This window comes from Podarcis filfolensis (genome assembly GCF_964270895.1).
Source record: "Podarcis filfolensis genome assembly, chromosome: 4".
NCBI lineage: Eukaryota > Metazoa > Chordata > Lepidosauria > Squamata > Lacertidae > Podarcis > Podarcis filfolensis.
This window is the reverse complement of record NC_139607.1, coordinates 50,053,754-50,078,354: the sequence shown is the minus strand read 5'-3', so window position 1 is coordinate 50,078,354 and position 24,601 is coordinate 50,053,754. Positions and strand designations below refer to the sequence as shown.

General features: G+C 41.8%; 2 protein-coding genes across 6 annotated transcripts in view; both read left to right on the top strand.

Moving 5' to 3' along the window:
• The window catches only part of BACE2 (beta-secretase 2), a 39,857-nt gene extending 34,759 nt beyond the window's left edge, over nt 1-5,098 (top strand). For 2 of the 4 annotated variants that reach the window (XM_083608771.1, XM_083608772.1), the window contains exon 9: nt 1,081-5,098. In XM_083608771.1, coding sequence (XP_083464897.1) covers nt 1,081-1,334 — 254 coding nt within the window. In that variant the 3' untranslated portion in view covers nt 1,335-5,098. Of the gene's footprint in view, nt 1-75 lie in introns of all 4 variants that reach the window. The other 2 variants (XR_014546949.1, XR_014546950.1) reach the window with 2 other exon arrangements.
• Nucleotides 1-24,601, top strand: part of FAM3B (FAM3 metabolism regulating signaling molecule B) — an 82,499-nt gene that overhangs the window by 55,387 nt on the left and 2,511 nt on the right. The window contains exons 2-8 of one of the 2 annotated variants that reach the window (XM_083608813.1): nt 15,891-16,368; nt 17,493-17,636; nt 18,250-18,373; nt 19,674-19,732; nt 21,561-21,611; nt 22,033-22,120; nt 23,601-23,733. In XM_083608813.1, the coding sequence (XP_083464939.1) occupies nt 17,498-17,636; nt 18,250-18,373; nt 19,674-19,732; nt 21,561-21,611; nt 22,033-22,120; nt 23,601-23,733 (594 nt within the window). In that variant the 5' untranslated portion in view covers nt 15,891-16,368; nt 17,493-17,497. Of the gene's footprint in view, nt 1-12,091; nt 12,486-15,890; nt 16,369-17,492; nt 17,637-18,249; nt 18,374-19,673; nt 19,733-21,560; nt 21,612-22,032; nt 22,121-23,600; nt 23,734-24,601 lie in introns of those variants that run through there. The other variant, XM_083608812.1, reaches the window with a different exon arrangement.

Below are 24,601 nucleotides of genomic sequence, written 5' to 3'. Positions count from 1 at the left end.
GCAAATGCACGGGTTAGGGGGCGCAAATTACTTGCCTTGCCCCGGGTGCTGACAACCCACGCTACGCCACTGCAGGTTGGCTTTTTCCCACACCTTGCCCATCCTTGGAATGTCCCACCGTGGGGCTTTCTGCTGGCAGGAGTACTATCAACAGGCTTCCCACTTGTGGGTGGTTGCTGGGAGGCTGGCTCAACTGGGCGAGCTAAGTGGAGGAACACCTCTGGTCAATTTAAAACAAGCCTACAGCCCAGTAAAAGGGCAGGTTTGGATTGCTCTCTCCATATTAAACCATGGTTTAGTGTTACAAAGATTAGCTGCAGATAGTGTTGGGGTTATGCACTCCTGCCTCCAGCTGCCTCTGGCACAACCACAAGGAGACCAGAAGCTTCGAATTCCACTTTAGATTAACTAAATTCTAGCATTGCATTTCAACATTAAACTGTGTTTAATCCTAACTATGGTTTGTTAAAACAAGCCAAACTGGAAACTGTGATTGTCTCAAAACAGCAATAGCTTGGCTTAATAAAATGAGATGTGAACAAGCTTCATGCACCTATACTCAGCTACATCCCATGATCCAGAAAACAACCCATGAAGTCTGAATTGTGGTTTCCTGAACTGGGAAATGATGGTTTTTGGTTTATCCCAAACCATCCAGGATCTTAAATGGTTTAAAATTTGCTTAATATTGATACATATGAACCAAGAAACTAACAGAAAAACAATACCAAACTGAGACTTCATGGCTGCACCTCACAAAGGAAGGGGTGAGTGGCTGCTTATAGAGTAATACAGCTTTTTCACATCTTTGCTTATTAAGCAGACAAATGAACATCCAAGCATAGCCATGGTTTGAAGTTCGCTTATTTCAATGAACAGAAAATACAGCAAGCTGTGTTTAATTTAAAATGGAAGTGAATGCTTCAGAACTTGCAAGCCTGAGAATTGTCTGGACTCACTCTTGCAGTTCCAAACTATGGTTTAGTGTACCCAGCCCTAAATATTTACATGCATATAACAGTTAAAAGCTGTAAACCTTTTAAATATTTGTACCTTTCTCATTCCTTTGTGCTCTTTTAGAAATTGGAGGTTCTCCAGTATCTGGGATTGAAGGTCCTTTTGAAACTACGGATGTAGCAAGCACCTGTGTGTCCACAATATCCGTCCATGAACCGTTGTTGTGGATTGTGTCCTATGCACTGATGAGCTTCTGCGGACTTGTCCTTCTGGTGCTCATTGTCTTACTGCTCCTGCCTGCTCGCTGTCGTCGTCGTTATTCTGACAATGACATTGTAAATGATGAATCGTCCTTAGTACGGCATCGATGGAAATGAAGAATTCGGTCCAAGCTCAAGGAATACTTGCACTTTGCTTAGCAGTACTATGGACAGCCTGTTCCAACCAAAGGTAGAAGTCCAGGCTTCACTCCTTGCAAACCTAAGCACATGTTTCACCAGAAGATGTTCTCCAATTCTGCTGCCTCATAATTTCTAAGCTTTTTTTTCTAACAATTTTTTGAACCAAATACATATACTGTATAATCACTCCAAGTGCTACTCTGCTTTTCTAGTTGACAATCATGCAGCACAGCCAATAAGTACATTTTTTAAAATGCTAAATACTTATTCCATAGTTCCAAAAAGATTGGCTTCTCTATTCCCATCCCCACCCCACTCTATGAAAAAAACAAAAATGTTTGCATGTGTTTGGTAAGCCGTTATTCAAACTTTGGATGCCAAATCATAATGATGAACCACAAGCTTTATTTATGTCTGTTTTTCTTATTATCCCCATTCTAATTTTTTTTAAAAAAAATATATCAGGAGGTTGATTGTGAACCTTCATCAGTGGGCAGTGGAAAAGGGGGTTAGCAATACAGACTAAATATATTCCCCCCCACCCCTTCAGACCAAGGAGAGTATCTTGCACTTTCAATGGATCTCTCTTTGTAACTCTCAGGAGAAATGAAGTAGGGAAAAACATTGAAACCAAAACCTATTGTGCAGCCTTAGTATAAAACAAGACTACCTCCGAATATACAAGGATGCCATTCAGAAGTGTGATGCAAGTTCTTGAAATAGAAAAAGATTCATTCCACGGGAATACAACACAACTACTCAATTTCCTTTCAGTTGTCCTTTCAAGATTTTTTCCACTTAATGGCATTTGAAAATATTTGACTTTGCCACCCACATTAGCATCCTGTGTTCTGAATCCATGCATAGCTAATTTTTGAATGGGTTCTTCAAGCGTTTGTACATGCATCCTGCAAAGCAGATGGGCTGTAGGGGCAAGTGCCTCTCTTTACACCTTTTGGGTATGTCTCTAATGCCTAACAATTGAAATGAAAACAATGCAATGTAAGGTGAATCTTCAGTTGAAAAGTGGTTCATTTGGCTGTGGCCACAGCTGCGAAAGGCAAAGGGGTATTTTTTTCATGAATGAACAGTGAGCTAGGAGGTGGGCCAGGTGATGAATATGAATATTTTAATATCACTATGGCAAGAGTAAAGCTCTAGGACCTATGCAGAAATATCTACGGCCATGCCAACTTATGCCCATGTATCTTTGTACTGGCAAGCTTAAGGACAGCTTGTGTTGAAATCAGTATATGGCAGCAGCATTCCTACAACCCATTTAGGACAGTCTTCCCCCTTCCCAAAGGCTTCTGCAGGCTGAAATACTTGTATGAATAGGCTGTGACCATACTCAAGTCTTTTGACTTGTAGAGAGAGGGAGGAATCTGTCCAAAAGCACTGAAAACAAAACTCATAGGTTTTGCATAGGTTTCTAGTTGAGAGTCAAACTTGAGATTTATTAAATTAGTAAAGTGTTTCTACTATTTGATTTTCAATTTCCTCTGTACTTAATGATCCAGTACTACAGAAGCTAGGAAACACTTTAATTCTGATAAAGATAGCACAATCTCTTCCCCCTCATCCAAGTGATTATCACACTCTTATTAAAATCTTCCATGTGCTTGGTTGATCACTCACATGGGATTTTTGATGTCCAAGCAAGGATGTGGAAAATAGCAGCCTTTGTCATATAGACTGGTAGCCTGTATGCTTTCCTCTTCACATTTTCCTCTTCTGGTTCCATTGCACATCACATTTCGATCCCCTCATGGATGCTTTTCATACAAGCTTACAGTGCTTTAGTACACAGGTACTAAAGCTGTTCCACCAGTGATGCCAAGTCAGAAACTCTGCTTTGCAAAGGTTTCCACTTCATGTCCATACTGTTTCCTAAATACATTTGGACGAGACTCTTTACCTTCCATAGTTTTTCCTATGATGGATCTGGATATCATGTGCGATGGGAGTTTTCTACAAAGTGGGGAAAATTATGGCTCAAAATGTTAATCACACACAGCTGTTAAGCCATTCTGAAACCCAATCCATCGTACAGTTTTGCCTTTTATTCTTAAACCAGAAAGGCAAGTGTCAGAGAAAACTTGTTTTCTGTTTAGAGGGAAGTAAATTATTCTGCTCCCCTGCTTCCGATTTGATTTTTCTGGTTCATAAGTAACATTCAAAAGCAAGCCCTTTTTTCTTTAAAATCACACTCACACACACACTGGTTGTGTGTGTGCACATGTGTATAGAATCTCTTCATCACATGGTAAGTTGTCAGCTATTGTCTATGTGAAGAATACCTAAAACCCTTGAAGCATGTATATAAGCCCTTTGCTGATACTGAAGCAGGGGAACATGCTGGCAGATTATCTGAGCATCATTATAAGTTTTCTTTTTAATGACAAATTTATCTGGAGATTTTCACTCGGCAGTATTTCACTTCCGTGCCTATTAAATACTCATGATTTCATTTTGAATTGGTGGTTAGGACACTGTAAATATAAATACTTGAAAAAAGCATAAGCATAAGCAATAATAAAATATAAGAAACAAACTCGTGATATACAGTGGGATCACTTGCCACAAAAATATGGCTAATGAAGATTAGAAGAAAATGTCTGGCATTTGCTTATAGCACAACTTCCATCCATCTTTCTAAACTGAGATGTCCAGTGGCAGATATTCTAGTAGTTTATTGTTCTGTTGCTCAGGCAACCGTGGCAGCACTGACAAGGTTCAATTTTTAACCTGAAACACATTAAGAAAATGCACTGTGAAATACGTTGCACCTCTCAGCTTTGCTTATGCTCCCCCCTTTACATTTTTCTGTTGTGAAAATTCTTTAAAGAAACTTGTAACTAAATTGAAAACTTTTAAAATAAGATGAATGATTGGGACGGGGGGGGGGGGAGAGAGAAAATTGCCCAATAATATACATTGTTTTAAAAATGGGAAACGTGCTTTCCACTAGAAACTGCCGTTTTTGACCTTCAGCTGCTACATCCTGCTGTAAACATTACTCCCAATTTGCCATGAAATTTAATTTTGTTCACTGACTTTAAAAATAAAGATATATTAGTGGAAATACAGGATTCAGACTGAAGCACAAGGTTGTATCCATTCTCTGAGACAGTGTGCATGATCAGCATACTCACGTGAAATATCTGCAGCTGGCCAGTATCTCTAAGGGGCAGCAAAAATATGTGCTTGTGTGGTTTGGTTTGCTTGCTTAAAAAAACACTTAATTACAGTTTCAACATTAGCATATTAGGCAAGATTAGAACCTACTTCCGGACAAGTGCATTATATATATATAAAAAAAATGCAAGTGTTTTGCTGTGGGGAGCGTTCAGATATCAGTTTTCTGCCACCTCCATTCTGAAGTGTTTTTGTTCAGCAACAGCTGTATCTTGTGAGACTGCTGAGAATGCTATTGGAAGAAACTCTGTTTGACTTCTTGGATCACCTTAGTGGCTTTACTGGCAAAGAGAATAGATAGAATGCAGTAAAAATAAGCATGTGTTTTCTATAATATACAGTGCTCAGTGAACTGAACCTCAGTGCAAAACATTTTGTTACTATACTTCTGCAATATGTGTTAATAGCAGTTAATAGGGATTGCTTTTTTAAAAAGAAAAGAAAAGAAAAGAAAAATAACATTCTTGCCATTTGGCCTTCTGATTGATCACCACAAAAATATTCCAATTCCTGTGTCTTTCTCATTTACATAAAAAATAAAATGCTAACTTGGACAGCGGTTTATCTGTCTTGGTTGAAGTAATCCTGTTGCATCTCAAGATGGTGTTTCTTACTAGAATGAAGGCATATTGGAACCTGCATGTATTGTAAGCTAGATCATTTTTCTGCTGCTCTATTAATTGCCCGTGTACATTGTTTGGATTGTTCCCATATTCAAGGTTTGACAAGGCATTATCTTGAAAGATCTTCCAACGGACCCACTTCCATGATGTTAGAATTTTGCGTGTTGGATTCTGATAGTATTAGAATGGGAAACTTGTGCCAAACTAGAAGAGGTGGAAGTAAAGTATATGTAATATATGTCAAAGTTGGTGCTGGGCAACTGACAGCACTCTTGAGATTTTTTGGGAGCCAAGAATCAAGAGCCATGAGACGGACCAGTTGTCAGAACTGATAAGCAAGGCAGGATTGAGGGACAAGCTAGGCGTAGCAACTGATGAACAAGTTGGGGCCAGAGGACAGGCGCACACCATGGCTTAGAAATGTCTTGTAGTTCAAGGAAGCGCCCACCTTTTATACTCTGGATCCACTGACCAGCCTTGGTGGGTGGAGTCAGTCCAGAAGCTTCTTCACTGAGAAGGCTGCTAGCTGTAGTTCAGTGATTTACCACATGAGATTCCAGCAGTTCCTGACAGCCAAGAGGTTTAACCCCCCTGTTTAATGTGGTAACTGTACTCTAGAAAGAGGTTGCGATGTTGGTAATTTTAGATAATGTAAAGCATCTATGATATTCTGCTGTGTTGAGCTATACCCAGAGGCTTAATCGTATTTTTACATATTTATTTATTTTTTAAAAGTTTGTTCCTTGATGTCTGTCAAGACTGCCTATAATGTTATCTAGAGTCTCCTACCTCTCTGGAACCTACTTGAAATTCAACTTGGGCTGGTTCTGTTCCACAACCTTTTTTCCTGATAGGCTTCCCCCCCTTCTTCAAATTTAGGAATGGGTGGATTAATTCCATCTTCTGAAGGGGATGTTTTACATTTCACAGAAACCATTGTACACAACTACAACATAAAAAGCTCTTGGTTACTTTGAAAAGTGAATTTTAACAAGTCTGACTATATTTTTCCTCGAAATCAGAATGTTAGCACATTGTCAGGGGATGTGTAAAGCATTTGCATTTATTTTCAGCCATATTCTTGATGCCTATAAGAATTCTCCAGGTTTGAAAATAAAGGTGAAGTGTGTTGTCTTCTGTGGCGAGGTATTATTGTGAATGTGCATCCACACTGTCAGACTTAAATTAAACTGAAGTCTGGGAAATTCAACCAACCTCATTGACACAGTGGTTTAATATAAATATACAAATACTAATTAATAAATTGGGCTATGCAGAGAAGAAGGCATCTCAATACATAATACTAAGGAGGAAGGATCCCCATGTAGAAATTTCCCCATCTAAATTGCCATGGATTGTACCTGACACTGTCAGTGCATGAGTGATTTTCATGCGTGCAACAGAACCTCACTTTGGAAGTGTACAGGAAGGGAGGAGGGGAAGGGGAAATTCCACTGGGCAAGCAGAAGCCCACTCACTCAACACTGGATTCCACCCATGTAAGATTACAGGAGGTAATCTGCTTATTAAAATTGGGATGGAATATAGAATACCGTATGTGCATGATGATTCTAAAATTGAAATCGGCCTTCCCTAATCTGGAGCACTCTGTATGTTTTTGACTGCAGCTCTCATCCACTCCAACCAGCATGGCCAGTGGGTCAGACATTTGGGGCTGTAGTCCAAAACATTTGGTGGGCTGCTCTAAATGGCTTGATTTGTTTGTTTTTTTATTAGAAAGAGAGAGAGTGTGTATGTACACACACACAACAAAATATTAACTTCTTGTGACTACCAACTATAAATGTTTAGATACTTATTCTTGTTAAGGGTTATTATCTCAGTTTTTATTATGCCACATTGTGTTTGGGTCTCATGGAGCCATTCAGGAGCCATGCTGTTGTACTAAAGCTTTCCAATGAAAAAATAGTATCTTCAAAATGGAGAATCATCACAGCTTTCAAATATTCTTTTAAGTGCTTACTGCATTCATCTTTAGTAAAATATGTTATTAATGGATTGTTGTATTGAAGTACATCTTCCCTATAGTATAGAAGAATGAAATTGGAACCATCGAATTTGCAATTCTATTAACTGATTTAAACTTGTCTAAATATTGTACTGTTATCGCGTTCTTATGATTATGTACAATTTGAAGTACGTTTCAGAGAAGCAAGCCTCACTCACTGCTTTAGACCCTCAGATAGGCACACTATAGGTGTTCATAACCTAGTAAGCAGCCTTAATATCTTTTGCCAATAAGAAAATGTTGGGCCTGAGTAGTGTGTTATAGGGGAAGTGCTTTAAGCAATTGGTTACTATTTCTGTCTTCCATGGACTCCTATCCATGGGCAAATCTTCCTTGTAATCTGAGTACTTTGCATTATTATCAGTCTTTTGCTAACAATGCCGGGTGGGGGTTTGAATGATTGAAATTAATCCTGACACGCTGGACTTTTGTGTGTTTGTGCAGCCCCCTGAGCATAAAAATGTAGCACGTCAGGACAGGAGTCCTAACATAGTCTGCCATGGCTTGAGAGTTTTGAAACTGTAAGGAGGTGTCTGATTTGTTTTGATACTAGGGTGTCCTTGTGTCCTTCTTTATAGAGGACAGTCCTCTATGTGAAGAGCTGTTTAGTTTTGAAGATGATTAACAATAAGGGAGAGAAGGGGCCTTGGCGTTGACTGCACTTGGACAGTATCAGACTGAGCAGGCAGGAACACAGAACACTTGGGACAGAGTCTTCCCCACAGTGGTGAAATGTGTTTTATTTCTATTACATTAATTATTTCTAAATATGCATCTGTACATATGTTAGCATGTGCAAATTTTATTCAAATCTCTTGCCTTTTTATTTTGGGAGATGCTTTTCCTCAATTTTGGCAATGTGTAAGTGGCCACTGGGGATGCGGGTGGCGCTGGGGGTTAAACCACAGAGCTTAGGACTTGCCGATCAGAAGGTCGGCGGTTCGATTCCCCATGATGGGGTGAACTCCCATTGTTCAGTCCCAGCTCCTGCCCACCTAGCAGTTTGAAAGCACATCAAAGTGCAAGTAGATAAATAGGTACCGCTCCTGCGGGAAGGTAAACGGCATTTCTGTGCGCTGCTCTGGTGCGCCAGAAGTGGCTGAGTCATGCTGGCCACATGACCCGGAAGCTCCCTCAGCCAATAAAGCGAGATGAGCGCCGCAACCCCAGAGTCGGTCACGACTGGACCTAATGGTCAGGGGTCCCTTTACCTAAGTGGCCACCAGATTAGCTAGAAAAGAGAGAGCTCAACAGAAACAGGTGTGTCATGTCAGCCTGATGGCCATATAGCCTACGTCTATACAGGCTTCCTGCTGAGCCGCTGTCTGTCAAATTATTCCACTAAACTTTTGTTAATGGGGAAAAATGCAGGATTGTGTTAAACTGAAACACCTAAAGATATGAGATCAGGGAAAGGAGCAATCTTGTTAATAATCTGATAACCCCCAAGTAGTAATTGTTGAAACCACAACAATCCTGCAATGTGTTGGTTTGCTGATGAGAACTGCAATGTATGTTTTGCCTTTTTTGTTGTTGTTAATGGAGGGTTAAACCAATGGATTTGTAGTAATAATCTTCCTAAAGTATTGCAGAGGAAGGCGACCCCACTGAAAGGCACCAAGCAAATCATTAAGATGTTAGGAAAGAGGATTAGCCAACAATGTGTGAACTGTATATTTTGGTAATACAAGCTGAGCTTCTAAAATTCTGTAAATTGGTACAGTTGCTTAGCTTACTGAATACTGTGGTACCTTGATTTACAAACTTAATCTGTTCCTGAAGTCTGTTCTTAAACCGAATCCGTTCTTAAACTGAGGTGCGCTTTTCCTAATGAGGCCTCCCGCCGCTGGTGCCCTTCCACTGTTCGGTTTCCGTTTGTAGACCGAGTTCGTAAACCGGAACACTACTTCTGGTCTTGTGGAGTTCGTAAACCAAATCATTTGTAAACAGGACTGTTCTTAAACTGAGGTATCACTGTATCTTTTTTTTAAAAATCCTGATACACCTCTAACTTTCAGACCAATTAAAATCTGTTGTTCTGGGGATGCAGAGTTGAAGGAAAGCACAATCTGGCCTCTGCTGTCCACGAGGGGACTAGCTAAGGGCTACTGGGTTGTGCATGCATGCCAAATACAGGGAACCCCATCTGTCCAGATCAGATGGTCCTGCTGAGATGATGTCATTTTAAGAACTTCTGCTTGAAACTTGCTGGCTTCCCCATTCCCTCTGTTCCTTTTGTATCATGTCTATTAGATTGTGAGCCTGAAGGCAGGAGTTGTCTCGTCTTTCCATCTCTTAAAACAGTGCTTAAAACACTTTTAGGCACTGTAGCTTGATAATAAACTACAGCGGGTCAAAATCTTGCATTACTAACACTTTTTTAGTATGAGATGCTAGAAAACTTGTCAGTCACTACTAGATTTTTTTACCTGTTCATAATTTTTGTACTTCCAAGCTTTTCTGTTCACAGATGTACTGTATGTGGAAATATTTCCTGCTGATTTAAATTAATAAACTAATTTAACCTCTTGTGTGTGTGTGTGTGTGTGTGTGCGCTTAATGCTCTTGATGTTTATACCATGTCATCAGTGTTCATAATGCCATTACATAGGCAGCATAGGCAGGTGACAGCATAGTGAGGAAACGGAGGGAAGAACATGGAAATAGGCAGTGTCTTTGGAATGAGAAGCTCTTCCTTCACACAGGGTGATAGGCATTGGAGGAGCACAGGTCACAGGCAGTGATGCAAAGAGAATAATGAGTGAAAGAATTCTGAAACTCCTGGAACTGGTACCAATTTGAAAACAAATTGTAGTTATAAAGTAAGCATAGAATAGGTCACTGGGTGAAACCCTAGCCTTGCTGAAGTCTATGACACTTAATTTAATTCCTTTCTACAGCACTTTGTTAAGTATAAATGAAGGCAAATTTGACCCAAGGGCAAAATATAAATATTTATATAGCTCAAGAATACAGCAAGCTGCACTGAAAATGCAGCAAGAAACACTAGCTATAATTTGATTTCACATACAGGAGAAGAAAAGAATGGGAGGATGTTATGCATCATAAACATGGAAGTTATTTCCTATCTTTTGTACAATTAAAAATTAAAAGAGGAATAAACTCATTTCTGCTGTTTAAACGCATTCTGCCAGCTACTGATGTAAGCAACAGATACTAATCAGCCTGCTGGAAAATTTACTCTAGTCATGCAGTAAGACACAGATGCTTCATAAGGCAATATAGGGCCAATATGATGCGAGATCCATCTAGATATGTGCCTGAAATACCAAGGAAAGGCGTAGGAACATAAGAAAGTTATAAGAAAGCATAATTTACAAAAGCTTTGTGGTGTGTGAACAAATTCAGGAGAGCCTTAATTCTGGTCTTAAGCAGCATTTTTTTTAAAAAAAACCATTGGATGTTTATTTTTTATGTTATACAGAAGTACTGCAGTGACTTACAGCATATTTAAAAACATACAGTCTAATAAGATATTCATACAAAACCATTCAATTCATGAAATACATGGAACACCCACACACATAACAGCTGCAAGTTGGGTAGCACACTAGTTGTTAAATTTAAAAATGTCTGTATTAGTTCAGTTGATCTAAAAGTAAAATGCACTGTATCATTCACAAGGTGGCACTCTTATACAATCTTTCAAATGAATTGGAAGTCCCCGTTGCAAGTTTAAACTGCCTAAAATGACACACTGCCATACATGTCTGGTGCAACTAAAAGAATAAATTGGACACATCTAGACACGCATTTCTCAACACTGTAATTCAGTTTTGCATTGTTTCACAACACAGTAATTCAGTTTTACTAGCAATCCGGAGATGAAACAAACCCCTTTCCAGCCCCAGGAGGAGTGTGAGGACACACAGCAACTGACACACTAATGTGTAGTGACACACAGTTTGGAAAGCTCTGTTTTAGAAGCTGACCACTCATCAGGACTATGGCAGCTGCATTTTGAACCAGTTTCCAGGCTGTCTGTAGAGGCATGTAGGGTACATCACTGAAGACTCGTCTGGACACAACCGGAGCATGGCTTACTGTGGCTAGGTGTGCCCTTTTGTGGACCTGAGCCTGCTCCATCACATACAGAAAGTGTATTATGTGAAGTGTGCGCCCCCCTGCAATTCATAACTTTTGTTTGTTTGGGGGTGGGGGTTAATATATTTATAGCACCTCTCTTGATATGAACTATCCTTAGACCTTCACCTCTTCCTGCTGCCCCTCAGAGGGAGCTATGGAGGGTGGGGATAAGCTAGAGGGCCTTTTCAGCCGTGGCCCCGCTGCCCTGTGAGGCACCTGAAGGATGTTATTTCTTCTCCCGGCCATTTGATGGGTGGAGACAATTTTGCTGCCTGTTGGTGGTATGCTATATCCTCGCTGCTGCTTACTATATGTCATGTGGATTTCCGTTTTGATATTTTGTACTTTTACTAACTTTGCTTATGCCGCGTACAGGGCCGGATTTAGGTCTGATGAGGCCCTAAGCTACTGAAGGTAAATGGGGCCCTTTATATGTCCAGCTGTCCTTTGTCAACAACAAATTGTCGCTGCTTTTTGGTGTCGAATATATGCTATATGGTAATTTATGGACCTAATAGGTATCTAAAGCCATTTGCACGTAACGAATAGGAGCCTACACAACACAAAACACTGTTGCTGTATGTAGGTTTTATTTTATTTGTTTTTTATCTTATATTTTGGAAATGTACATTCAGTCCCCCCCCCCTTTAATTTGTTTGGCTCGCGTATGCTCTCTGCATTTTGCAAGCCGCTGGGCGAAGCCTTCTGCGTCAAGCTCCTCAAAACACCAATCCAACTCCGCTGGGCTTACGCCCGAGTAGACGTGCCTGGGCTGGACTCTCCGGCGCGGCAATGGGAGCCCGCCGAGCACAGCAGAACTCCTCTCCACGTGACGCGCTCGCGAAGTTTATTCCAAAAGCCCGTTTTGCAGGCGAGGGTAGAGGCGGCGGCGGCGGCGGCGCAACCGTCAGCCGCTTGACGAGCCCGCACTCGGCTGGTGGCACCGGCTTCCGACGGCTCCCTCCCCGCGAAAGAAGCCTCCCGGCTTTGCCCCCTGGCGGAGGAGGGCGGCGGCGGCTGCAGCCGAGCGGGCTGGCTGGGGCGTGAACCGGGAAGCGCCCGGCGCTGAGGGCAAGAGGGCGAGGAGCGCCGCGGATTTCCTCGTCCGCCACCTGGGACAGCAAGAGTCCCAGCAAGACGGGGAGATGATGGTGCGGGCGGCCTGCAACAGTGAGTAGCCCCACCCCGACCTTTTCTGGCCTTTTCGTTATTTCTAATCGACCTGTTTCCTTGTCAGAGGCTGCGCAAACTTCCGTGGTTGCTGCAGCGCTTTCTTGATGACGAGACTCGACCCATCTGCTCCCGGGAGCCCAAACTTATTTGCAGCGCTAGGGTGTTTAAAAAGCGCGCCTCTGAGCACGCACAGAGTGCTTTCCCCTCGCTGTTGAGCGGTCGTGGCTCATCAGGGACTGGGCAAGGCGGGATATGAGGGGGAAGAAGCCCTGTCCCCCTCACGTTTAGAAATTAACCTCCATAACACAGAAGGATCCCCCCCTCCAGTCTGCAACTGGGTGTCAGGAACCTGACAGCTATGTGGGAGGCCCCACCTACTCCCCATACATACCCTCATGGGCTCTATTTGAACTTGCATGATATCCCTTAGGTTAAAATAGAGGTTTATTCAAGCAGAGGCTTAATGTGCTAAAAGGTTGAGAACCACTGTTTTAACCTAAGGGACATTGTGCATCAGGGGTGCCAACTTGAATAAGATATTGTGGGGCCCAGTTAAGCCTCACCCCAGATAATCAATTACAAGATGTGGCAAACACCATTTGAATGGCAATGCCCATCAACTTGGAGGGGCGGCCTGTGTTGCAATTTGTGAGCCAAATGTCTAGCTAATGATTCCCTTCTATGTTGCAGAACAAAGATTGTATGGGTGCATAATATTGCTCTATTTCCTGAATTACTCTTGGCAACATTTTATGTGTAACTTGGGAGTTGTCATCTCTCCTAATCCTTCAGCTATCCATGCACTACAGAACAAAACGTCCTGTAAGCAGTAATATTTATTATTTCCTTCATGGGGTGTGCCCAAGCAGCAATATTCACCTTGTTTCTGAGCACTTTAAAATAATTTAATTTTTTTTTGTTTCTGAGTAATTGGGTGCTCTCTGCTTCAGTCTGTCTCCTGAACCTTTCTATATACAGTGGTACCTCGGGTTACATACGCTTCAGGTTACATACGCTTCAGGTTACAGACTCTGCTAACCCAGAAATAGTACCTCGGGTTAAGAACTTTGCTTCAGGATGAGAACAGAAATCACGCAGTGGCGGCAGCGCGGCAGCAGCAGGAGGCCCCATTAGCTAAAGTAGTGCTTCAGGTTAAGAACAGTTTCAAGTTAAGAACAGACCTCCGGAACGAATTAAGTACATAACCAGAGGTGCTACTGTATAACTAAGCTTTGTGTTCCCCTGCCTTCAAAGTGGATAGAATTTGAAGGCACAGGAGCTTCTCCGGAAGCTATTAAGCTTGCGATATCACAGACAAATAGGCCCAGGAGCTTTTGTGGGGATATTAAAGGAATTTGCTTTATTCATAATCCCTTATGAGGGCAGGAGCAGTGGTTTGACTCTAGTTCTTTCTTATCTTAAAAAATGGTCCCCAAATGCATATTTGGGTTTCTAAAGGGGTATTGGGTCTGAAAAGGTTTAAGACACCTGATCAAGAACCCTGTCTGAAGAGTTCTGGGTTGTTGTTTTTAGAGGCTGAACTCGCCTGAAATCTGCTGGATTATGAGCCAGTCTAAGCTGTTGTGCGTTGACATTGAGCCGGATCGTCCTGCCCACCCACTCCCACTGCTGTTTCTGGGAGCATCCGTTCTGTGGATGTGGCCATACTGCTCCGTAAAGCCCCACTAGTGGTTGGTGGATGTTTGATTATGCCCTAGGTAGCAAACAAATCACTGTCTTTGTATATATGAATCAGGATGGATGAACGATATTGTGCACTATATCCTGCACTGGCATTTCTATAATTCATCTAGGGATAGATTCCTCTCTTCATTTCAGAACTCCCTAGAAGGGCAATGATATGTTTTCAGAACTAGATGGTTGCTGGCCATTGTAGAAAAGTTGGCCACCATAAGTTAGCTTTATGTGCTCTAGCAGTGAGAAAGTTATGGGCTACTTTTTTAAAACCCAAAACCGTATTGACTGCCAAGAAGGTTTTATTTAATGTAAGTGACTTGAAGAACTTCTACAGTTTCAAGTTTTGACAACTTGCACTTCTGAAAATGTATATGTTTACATTACTCTTGGATTGACTTGTTTATATTTGTAAGTTACATTGCAAAGGCATATTGCTGCAAGTGGGGGGCAGAATCTGGCTGGCTAGCTTTTTGGTAGTGCCTTGAGGGTCTCATAGTTGTGTATATTACAAGGCAGAAGAAAGTGATGAGTGAGCTCTTTTTAACCCTCCATAATGAGTAAATGCCTAGCATGTACAGTGGTACCTCGGGTTACATACGCTTCAGGTTACAGACTCCACTAACCCAGAAATAGTACCTCGGGTTAAGAACTTTGCTTCAGGATGAGAACAGAAATCGTGCTCCAGGGGCACAGAGGCAGCGACAGGCCCCATTAGCTAAAGTGGTACCTCAGGTTAAGAACAGTTTCAGGTTAAGAACAGACCTCCAGAACGAATTAAGTTCTTAACCTGAGGTACCACTGTAATTAGGTTTGTGGAGAGCTCAGTGGCGTAGCGTGGGTTGTCAGCACCTGGGGCAAGGCAAGTAATTTGCACCCCCTAACCCGTGGATTTGCGCCCCCTAACCCGTGGATTTGTGCCCCCTAACCCTAACCCCCAGATGTTGCGCCCAGTGCGGCCGGGCCCCCCTGCACCCCCCACGCTACGCCACTGGGAGAGCTAACATTTACTCTGTAGAAGCTGGAGTGTTAAGCTGACAGTGATAGTGATAGTGATAGTGTGTGTGCTCCAAAGAAGTGAATATGAAGAAAAGTTAGGCTGACAAATACATTTGCTAGCAAGGCTGAAATTCCTTGTGTAACTTCGTGAGTAGCGTGTTGTACAATCAATTTAAGAAAATGTGTGGAATGCTTGAAGGCTGTAGATATGCAATAAATATTTCCATAATGATTTGTGGCTGGAGTTTGATATCTATATAAATTCATAATGCCTAAATTCATAATGACTATGTACTATGTCCTATAGCAAGGGTGGAGGACCTTTTTTAGCCCGAGGACCACATTACTTTCTGGGCCCTCTTCCAGGAGGAATCCACATGCCAGTGGTGGGTAGGGCCAGAGCAAAACTGGTCAGGGCAGTGAATATATGGTACATTTTACCTTTGTATAATAGGCTGGTTTCTACATATGCCCCCACAACTCCCTCTATCCTCTATTTAGGCAAGCTAGGCACATGATTAGAATTCAAAGACCCATTTGAGAAAGGCAAGTACACTTCAGCAGAGTGCAAAGCATGACTGTGGAAAGGGTGTGTGACCTGGGGAGGAGGGCCAGACAAAAGAGGCCTAGATTGGCATCTGAGGTTCCCATCCCTATCCTAGGAAATCAAGGTAATGAAGAAGAAAAAAGAGCACGTATTCCAAACAGATGGACCATAAGAAGGCTGATCGCCGAAGAATTGATGCTTTTGAATTACGGTGCTGGAGGAGACTCTTGAGAGTCCCATGGACTGCAAGAAGATCAAACCTATCCATTCTGAAGGAAATCAGCCCCGAGTGCTCACTGGAAGGACAGATCCTGAAGCTGAGGCTCCGATACTTTGGCCACCTCATGAGAAGAGAAGACTCCCTGGAAAAGACCCTGATGTTGGGAAAGATGGAGGGCACAAGGAGAAGGGGACGACAGAGGACGAGATGGTTGGATAGTGTTCTCGAAGCTACCAGCATGAGTTTGACCAAACTGCTGGAAGCAGTGGAAGACAGGAGTGCCTGGCGTGCTCTGGTCCATGGGGTCATGAAGAGTCGGACACAACTAAGCGACTAAACAACAACAAATTCCAAACAGACATTGTTCAACCAACATAACTGTCTTTAGGTGGACACCACACGGTATTTTAGCTCAGCTGGTAAGAGCACAGTGCTGATAATACCAATGCCATGGGTTTGATCCCCATATAGGTGCATATTTTGGCATTGCAGGGTGTTGGGCTAGATGATCCTTCGGGTCCCTTCCAACACTTCAGGTTTTTTATTCTATGCAGTATATAGGACTTCCTGGTTCACTGGGTGAAAAGTTTTGTCTCTTACATTTCAGGGTAAAATCATGACTGTTTATGGGTATATGGGATTAGAGCAGAGGCAATTGTATTTCATCCAGCAGAGCTTTACTGCTACTGAAGGCAAATGAGCATAATGGTCACAAATTCAATACATTCAGGATTGGCATTGTCCATAAGAAATCCAGTTGCAACAGACCTAATTTAAACTTGCAACAACTTATAATAAGTCTAAACCTTAACACTAAGCATATTATGTACAGAACACCACACCAGAAGGAAAAGAGATAGAAAGAGAATGTGAAACCCAGGCTCCTTCTTGCCTTACTTTTATAGTCAGCATGACCTTGACAGAAAGAGATAAGAGAACCAGTTTAAGCCAACTGTACTCAGCTTCTCTGAAGGAATAACACAAACATCATGAACCTTCTACTTGCTTCTTTCACGCAGAGAAGCTTCCAGAACCCTCTTGAATTAAGTGGAATAGGAAAGTTCTCTACACATCAGATCAATACTTTCTGCACTAAGAAATGTAAACAGAAGAACTGTTTTGGGTAGCAGAAGGTTTGCTATAAAGGAGCAGGGAGGCCAGAGGATTATCCCAATGCGACAGTTTTGCTAGACATGTTTCAGACACTTGCGTCTTCTCTGTTTGGGAATCACTTGCAGCAACCATCATCAACATAGCTGGGGCTATGGGAGAAACAGTACCTTTTGGGGGCGTTAATGATGTGAACTCAGGTTTTATGTTTGTGTGAATAAACCATATGTCACAGCCTCCGCTGTGCCTCATTTCCAAAGGAAACACAAACTCTGGTGAAGTGCATGGAACTCATGGAATCTCGCACTGCCTGGCGATTGGGATGGCGTGCAACAATATTTTGTGGCTCAGTGAGCTTGGCAGTTGCCACTTTTCCTTCTGAATGTACATAGATTGTCTCGACTGTCATGAAAATGTTTGTTAATTTTTTCAGATTTTATGAAGTTAGGAGGGTTTATCTTTGCAACTGTCTGTGCCTGGTACTTTGGATCCCTGTTGGCAACTATTATACCTGAAGACTCCTTAGCATCAGCTTTCGACGACCTTCAGAACATTGCTGAGAAACCAAAACTTAAAGGTATGTGATCACATTCTCCTGGATGTATTTTAATATTCTAAGGCACATGGTTATTTAAGTAGAAGTTTTGTAAAAAAAAAAAAAAAAAGATGACTTCTGTCTCATGTGCTACCCAAGTAAAAATGGTCTGATTATTTAGTAGAGTAAATCCCATCCCCTCAGACTGTAAGAATAGTTCTTTGCCTCTACCCGAAATATGCAATCATTGCTGCACCACATCTGCTCTCTACATCTCCTTGATTATGAAAGGAAGCACCTGACCTTAACATTTACCTCAGTCTTTCCTCACCCATGTTCCAGTTCACTGACTGCAAAACATTGAGGGTGATCAGATAAAAGATCTGGGTTGGCAGCAGCCACAGGTTTGAGGAAACTATATTGTTTGACATCAGCACTGGTTAAGATGAAGAAGAAAAACCTGCTATACTTAACAGTTATAATTTACAACATGACAAAATAAATGTCGGCCGCAATCCAAAGTGGAGTTAAACATGGTCAGACCAATTACCGATAATTTTAGTGGACATTAGCATGCTTAGTTGTGTGTTGGGCTTCAGCTATGAATGATGGTTGCCCAGTGTTCAAAGGCCTTCCTATCTAATGTACTTTTCAGCACCACTCCCGAAAAGACTGAAATGTGACCACTGGTCTCCATGTTCGCCTGGGAGCTATGCTTATCGCATACTCAGTGGTGGTGGTCAGAAGTCCATCGCCAAGATCTGTTTTGAAGATCAGCTGTGAGTACTGAACAACACTTAAGGCCAGCTTTGCCATTTATTTATAACAGAGTCCATTGGACCTCCAGTGGTAGTTGTAGTGGTATGAGAAGGTAGGAAGTTTTAACACTATTAAAACTAGGGAGGGGCCATAGACAATCACTCCAAGTGCTGCATGCCTTTCCTCTCCATCTGTAGGTGCTTCAGTGTACAAGTATAGACACAGTATATTTTTAATTCAAGGCATTCCTTACTTAAATTTCATGCATTCCTTTTGGGGGGAAAGAGGGCCCTTTTGGGGGAACTGTACCAAACTCCCCAACCACCTTGACTTGGGCCTTTGGGGAATTAATATATAGACAGTCATGGACTACATGGGGCAGTGGTCTCATTCTGTACAAGGCAGCTTCCTGTGGAAATGATTTTCGGAACCTTCGCATTATTTTTATTACAATTTTTTAATTGTCTTCAAAACCAACATCTCAAGGCAATTTACACACAAGATATTTATAAACAGTTTAAAAAAAACTTTTGAGAAACAGACTAAAATTCTAGCAAATGGACGCTTGCAAATACTGTACCCATTTATCCAGCTAGGAATAAAGCTACAGTTCCCATAGAAAAGGATGCAATGAGAGTGAAATTGGTTTAAAGTTGGCTTACTCAACTTATTCAAGTGTTCCACTGATTAAATGGCTAATGGTGTTGTTTTGTCACAAAAGTGGGTTGTTGTTTTCCATTAGTGCATTGATGCTACAATCCTAAACACGCTTAAGGTAGGAGTAAGTTCTATTGAAAAAGGTGAGACTTGCTTCTAAATAGACTACCCACCCTACACCTGATGTGAAACGTGTCAGAAGGTGAGGGCAGTAATTTCAAGGAAACCACTGGGAGCTTAAAGTGAGCTTTTAATGGTTCCTTTGCTGAAGCTAGGTGCATGCCCAATGTCCATCATGGGTATTGCAAGTACTGTACACCTTGTTTCAGCAGGGGAAAGCAGTTTCCATTGAAACCACTGTTAAAATGAGGGGGGGTAGGGTATCCATTTTAGCAGTGTTTCAACAGAAGTTTCAAAAAGCAGCATGGAACTGTTAGAAAGCCTTATTGCAAACAAAGGACAGTGAGTGGGCTGATTTAAAGAGCAGTGTGGGGCTGTTTGCAAAAGGGCTTTCAAAAAGCCCCACGCTGTGCTTCAAAGTCCTGACAGAGTGGGGACAGAGTTTAACATCACCCTCTACTGTTATCTCATTATTAAATACCACAGGAAAGCACCTCCTGTCTGCCATATTTCCCAGATAAACACTTTGTGTTTCCATTTCAGACTTATGAGCAAAGAAAGTAAAAATGTTGGAAGAGGAATAAATGTTGCCATTGTGGACTGTGAGTAAAAAGACACAATCCTGTATGTGCTTTTTTAAAGAAATAAAAATGCTATGTCAAAGTGGCTATGAGACTGTGAACCAAGAAAGCAACACTGGGAATCTCGTCTCTGCCATTAACTCACTCTGGTGGCCTTGCCTTGGCCTGTCTGCCATGATTGCCATAAGGACTGCTGAGCTACTGTCTTGAAAGTGTTTGAGCACTCATTAAAAGTGCTCTTTAAAGACTTTAGTGGCCATTATAAAATGTATAATTTACAACAGTGATACCTCACCTGCTTTGTCTCATTTATAGTGCTTATCATAGATTTTCCTGAGTGCTCTTCCTTTTGCATTTATATCATTATAGATTAGGTGTTTCCTTAGATAGAAACTTAGCAGTGTAACTGAAATTTGTTTATTTTTGGTATCTTCCCTGCCAACTTTTGCAGTGGTCTATACCAGGAGCGGGACGCAGGTGGCACTGTGGGTTAAACCACAGAATCTAGAACTTGCCGATCAGAAGGTCGGCGGTTTGAATCCCTGCAACGGGGTGAGCTCCTGTTGCTCGGTCCCTGCTCCTGCCAACCTAGCAGTTCGAAAGCACGTCAAAGTGCAAAGAGATAAATAAGTACCACTCCGGTGGGAAGGTAAATGGCATTTCCGTGTGCTGTTCCAGTTTCGCCAGAAGCATCTTAGTCATGCTGGCCACATGACCCAGAAGCTGTACGCCGGCTCCCTCAGCCAATAAAGCAAGATCAGCGCCGCAACCCCAGAGTCGGTCACGACTGGACCTAATGGTCAGGGGACCTTTACCTATACCAGGAGCAGGGATTTATTTATTTTTGGCTCTGGGATCTTTATCTGGCCTCACCCCACTGACCAACTTTAGCAGGTGGGTGGGACAATCCATTTGTCAGTCTCATGTCACTTAGATGTCACATGATTGTCAGGTGGATTGTCTCCCCCTCCCCCCCCCACCTGTAGAAATCCCTTGTATTCTCCATGATCCCGTTTCAGCATGGGAGAGCAGGGACTGAGCACTCTTTGCAGCACTTTCTTCCACCCTTTTAAAGATCACAGCTGGAACAATCTCTCTCTCTCTCCCAAGATCACAATGTGCATGATAGCAGTGTCTCACACAAAATGTAACTGACCTGTAGAAAAGACTCTATAAACTGAAAACAAAGACGCTGTGTGTACCTTTCTTATCTATGGAAATCTTTCAATAAAAACATTTTATGCGGGAGGAACGGGGACCGACGACTTCTGCAAAGGGTGTGTGCTTTAAGTCAGTCCCCGCTATATCACACCTGTGCACTGGAGAATGGAGCTGAGCAACCACACAAGTGCCTGTTTCCTCACTGCTGTGTGACAGAGCAGTTTTTGTCAGAGCTGATGTCTAAAGTAGACATAAGCTCCAGCGTCGGGGACAGTGCTGTCTTGCAGCAATGAAGAGAACAAAACTCCAATAAAAGCAAACAGACCGTTTGTTTTGTAAAGCCTTCCCCATGCTGATCCTTTGGGGAGGTTGGAGGGATCAACGCAGGGTGGGCTTTCCAAGAAGGTCCCACACATCAGCTGAACATCATCAGTGGCGCCATCTGATTGGTTTGGGGAGAAAGGCCTCATGGGCCAAATTGGACCCACTGATGAGCCTGGATTGACTCAAAGGCCAGAGGTGCCCACACTGCCTACACATAGATGCACAGACCTGCATACATGGCGCATGATGTGTGCTTATTGCCCTCTTCATTCTAAACTAAATACTTTTGTTTGGGAGATTTTGGAAACATTTTTTTTCTGTCTTGCTTTCTTTCATTTTTTGTAATGCATTCCCTTTCTCACAGATAACACTGGGAAGCTTGTTGATGCAAAATCTTTTGACATGTGGCAAGGAGGTAAGAGGCATGTCTATGTTCAATATTGTTATAAAAGCGTCTGCCAAAAACCCTCATGCATGTAAATAGCAGTTATGACACTTATGCAATATCAGAGAGTAGAGCATGTCTACAGCAGATTGTTTGGATCATGGACATACGACTCAGCCTTTACTGAGGCTCCCATCCCAAGCACTTTCTCTTTATTGCTCCTTTTCCTTCAGTGGAAGAGAGACATTGAGTTGGAAGGCAAGAGTTTTGGGGGAAAGGGATGTCGGGAAGGGAGAAGTTTGCTGGAACTGAGACCACCCTGTTCTAGCCATGAGTGAAACTTTACTCAAAGTTTTCTTGGGTCCTGCCTTGTCCAAAAAGAGCAAGAATACAATGTTTGAGGGGGAAATAGCACATTTATGTAGGTTTCTCTCCCCACTGCCATTAACAGCATTCTCCAGACCACTGGCTGATTTTGTCCAAAAAGCACCCCAGAAATCTCTGCTCCTGATGGTGACCTATGATGATGGAAGCTCAAGGTAAGCAAACAGATTTATGGCCCTGTTTTTAACATAGCTAGTAGTTTCACTTTTCAGACTTTGAGAAATAAGGTAGCAAAATATGTGGTGGTATGATAAAATTTACCTCCCATCTTACTAAATACACTTGAATTTTCCTATCCAGTATACATACATGGACCCCTTGGAGGCCACAGTCTGATATTCTTGTCATATTTTGACAAGAATTTCCTCAAACAGTGGTTTAAAATTCTAAATTTATTTTTTAATATTTCTTTTTATTTTATTTTTAATTATATAGCACCACAACAAACAACAGGTTATAAAATACACTGAGACAGAGGGTATCTTGGGGCATTGTAACATAAGAACTCTGAGATTTCTATATGATCCAGATACAGTCTTACCTCAGAAGTCAAACAGAATCCATTCCGGAAGTCCGTTCAACTTCCAAAACGTTCAACTTCAAATGCGTGGCTTCTGATTGGCTGCAGGAAGCTCCTGCAGCCAACTGGGAACTGTGGAAGCCCTGTCAGACATTTGGCTTCCAAAAGAACATTAGAAAACCAGAACAATCACTTCTGGTTTTTGATCGTTCGGGAGCTGGTACATCCGATTCCCACGGCATTTGGGAGCCAAGATAGGACTGTAATTAACTTTTAAACTTCACTTAGACTTCTAGAGTGTCACCTGGTAGCATCATGACTGATATGACTGATATATATTCGGGGTGGGGTGGGGTAGGGCAGGAACATAGGGGAACTGAGTTCCTTTATCTTTTTTTGAATTAAATAATTATTTTTTTTGTTCAGGGGTTGGGGCTGGAATGATATACACTCAATGCCTGAGCCAAAAATCCACCTACATCACTAAAGTTGTGGCCATTTGTAATCCAGATCATTGTCTGCTTGAGTTTATTACGTAATCACATCTTACATTTAGCCACTGCCTCGTGTGTGTGAGTGTGGTAGTGCAACTGGGCCCTAAATAAACAAACAAACTTACTTCATATTGAGTACCCCCTCCTTTCCCCCCAGAAAAAAAGCACTAGATATACTTGTGCAATCATTAGTTTTATCCGTTTGCATAATTTTAAAACAGGAACACAATATTTCTCTGATGCAGAAACTTGATACCTGATGCTGGCTTTTTTGGATCCTTTGTTCCTAAGGGATTGCCAACAACTTGTTCATGTTATTATGTATTTTAAGGGTGGCTTTAACAGAATAAATAAGACTGGTAGTGTTGCAAGCAGGTGATAAGGTGATGCATGGAAATGAATCCATTTAATTCAGTGGGATCTTTTTCTGAGTAGACATGCTTAGGATTGTGCTATTAATGCTCTTTATTTCTATGTGCTAAAGAAAACATTTTAGGAAGAAATGAAATCTGAATAAGAATATCGGAAGAAATCTATCCTATCCTATTCAGACTTTAGCTTTTAGCAAACATGAGTTGTCAAAGGTACAAAATTTGGATTAATCCTTTCTCTCTCACATAGGTTAATGGAGGATGCGAAAAAGGCAATAGCAGATCTAGGAAGTAAAGAAATAAGGAATTTGAAATTCAGGTCAAGCTGGGCCTTTATAGCAGCAAAAGGTTTTGAACTGCCAGCCGACACACAAAGGGAAATGGTAAGACTTGTGTAAATTAAGAGACTCAAAAATGTATATGGATGTAGAAAACACTTGCTGGAACCGCAGAACTTTAAATACTGATGTGTTTCATGTAGTCTAGCTATGTTCTACGATGGGCATCCAAACAAATGAAATAAAAGCTATCCATATTGGCTAACTTACAGTAATGGAACCGTAGAATTAGAGAGTTGGGTCATCTAGTACAACCCCCTCCAATGTGGTAATCTCAACTAAAGCATCCCTGAAAGATAGCCCCTCTGACCTCTGCTTAAAAATCTCCAATTAAGGAGAGTCCACCAGCTTTTGAGGGATTCTGCTCTCCTGTCAAACAGCTTTTACTGTCAGAAAGTTCTTCCTGATGTTTAGCTGGCATCTCCTTTCTTGTAACTTGACTACATTGGTCTGAGTCATCCTCTCTGGAGCAGGAGAAAACAACCTTGCTTCATCTTCCATGTGACAGCCCTTAAGGTATTTGAAAATAGCTCATCATATCCCCTCTCAGTCTCTTCTTTTTATCAGGCTAAATATGCCCAACTCCCTCAACCGTTCCTCATAAGGCTTGGTTTCCAGACACTTTATCATAGGGTCACCCTCCTCTGCACACAGTAACTTAACTAATATTATGAGAGTATATTACCGTCCACTTTTGTAACAGTTTGCTTTAAAATCAGAACAGGGCCTTATTAGTTTAGCATCTTTACCATATACCACTTAATTGTCTGATTTCTTTCTGCTACTTAGTATGTCTTGCTGCAGAAACAAAATAGAATTAAGATGTTGCAAAAAAAAAAAAGAAACCTACCAAAACATTAACTCTTAAAGTCCAAGATTAAGCTCCGTATTCCCTTATTAGGAGGTGGTTCTT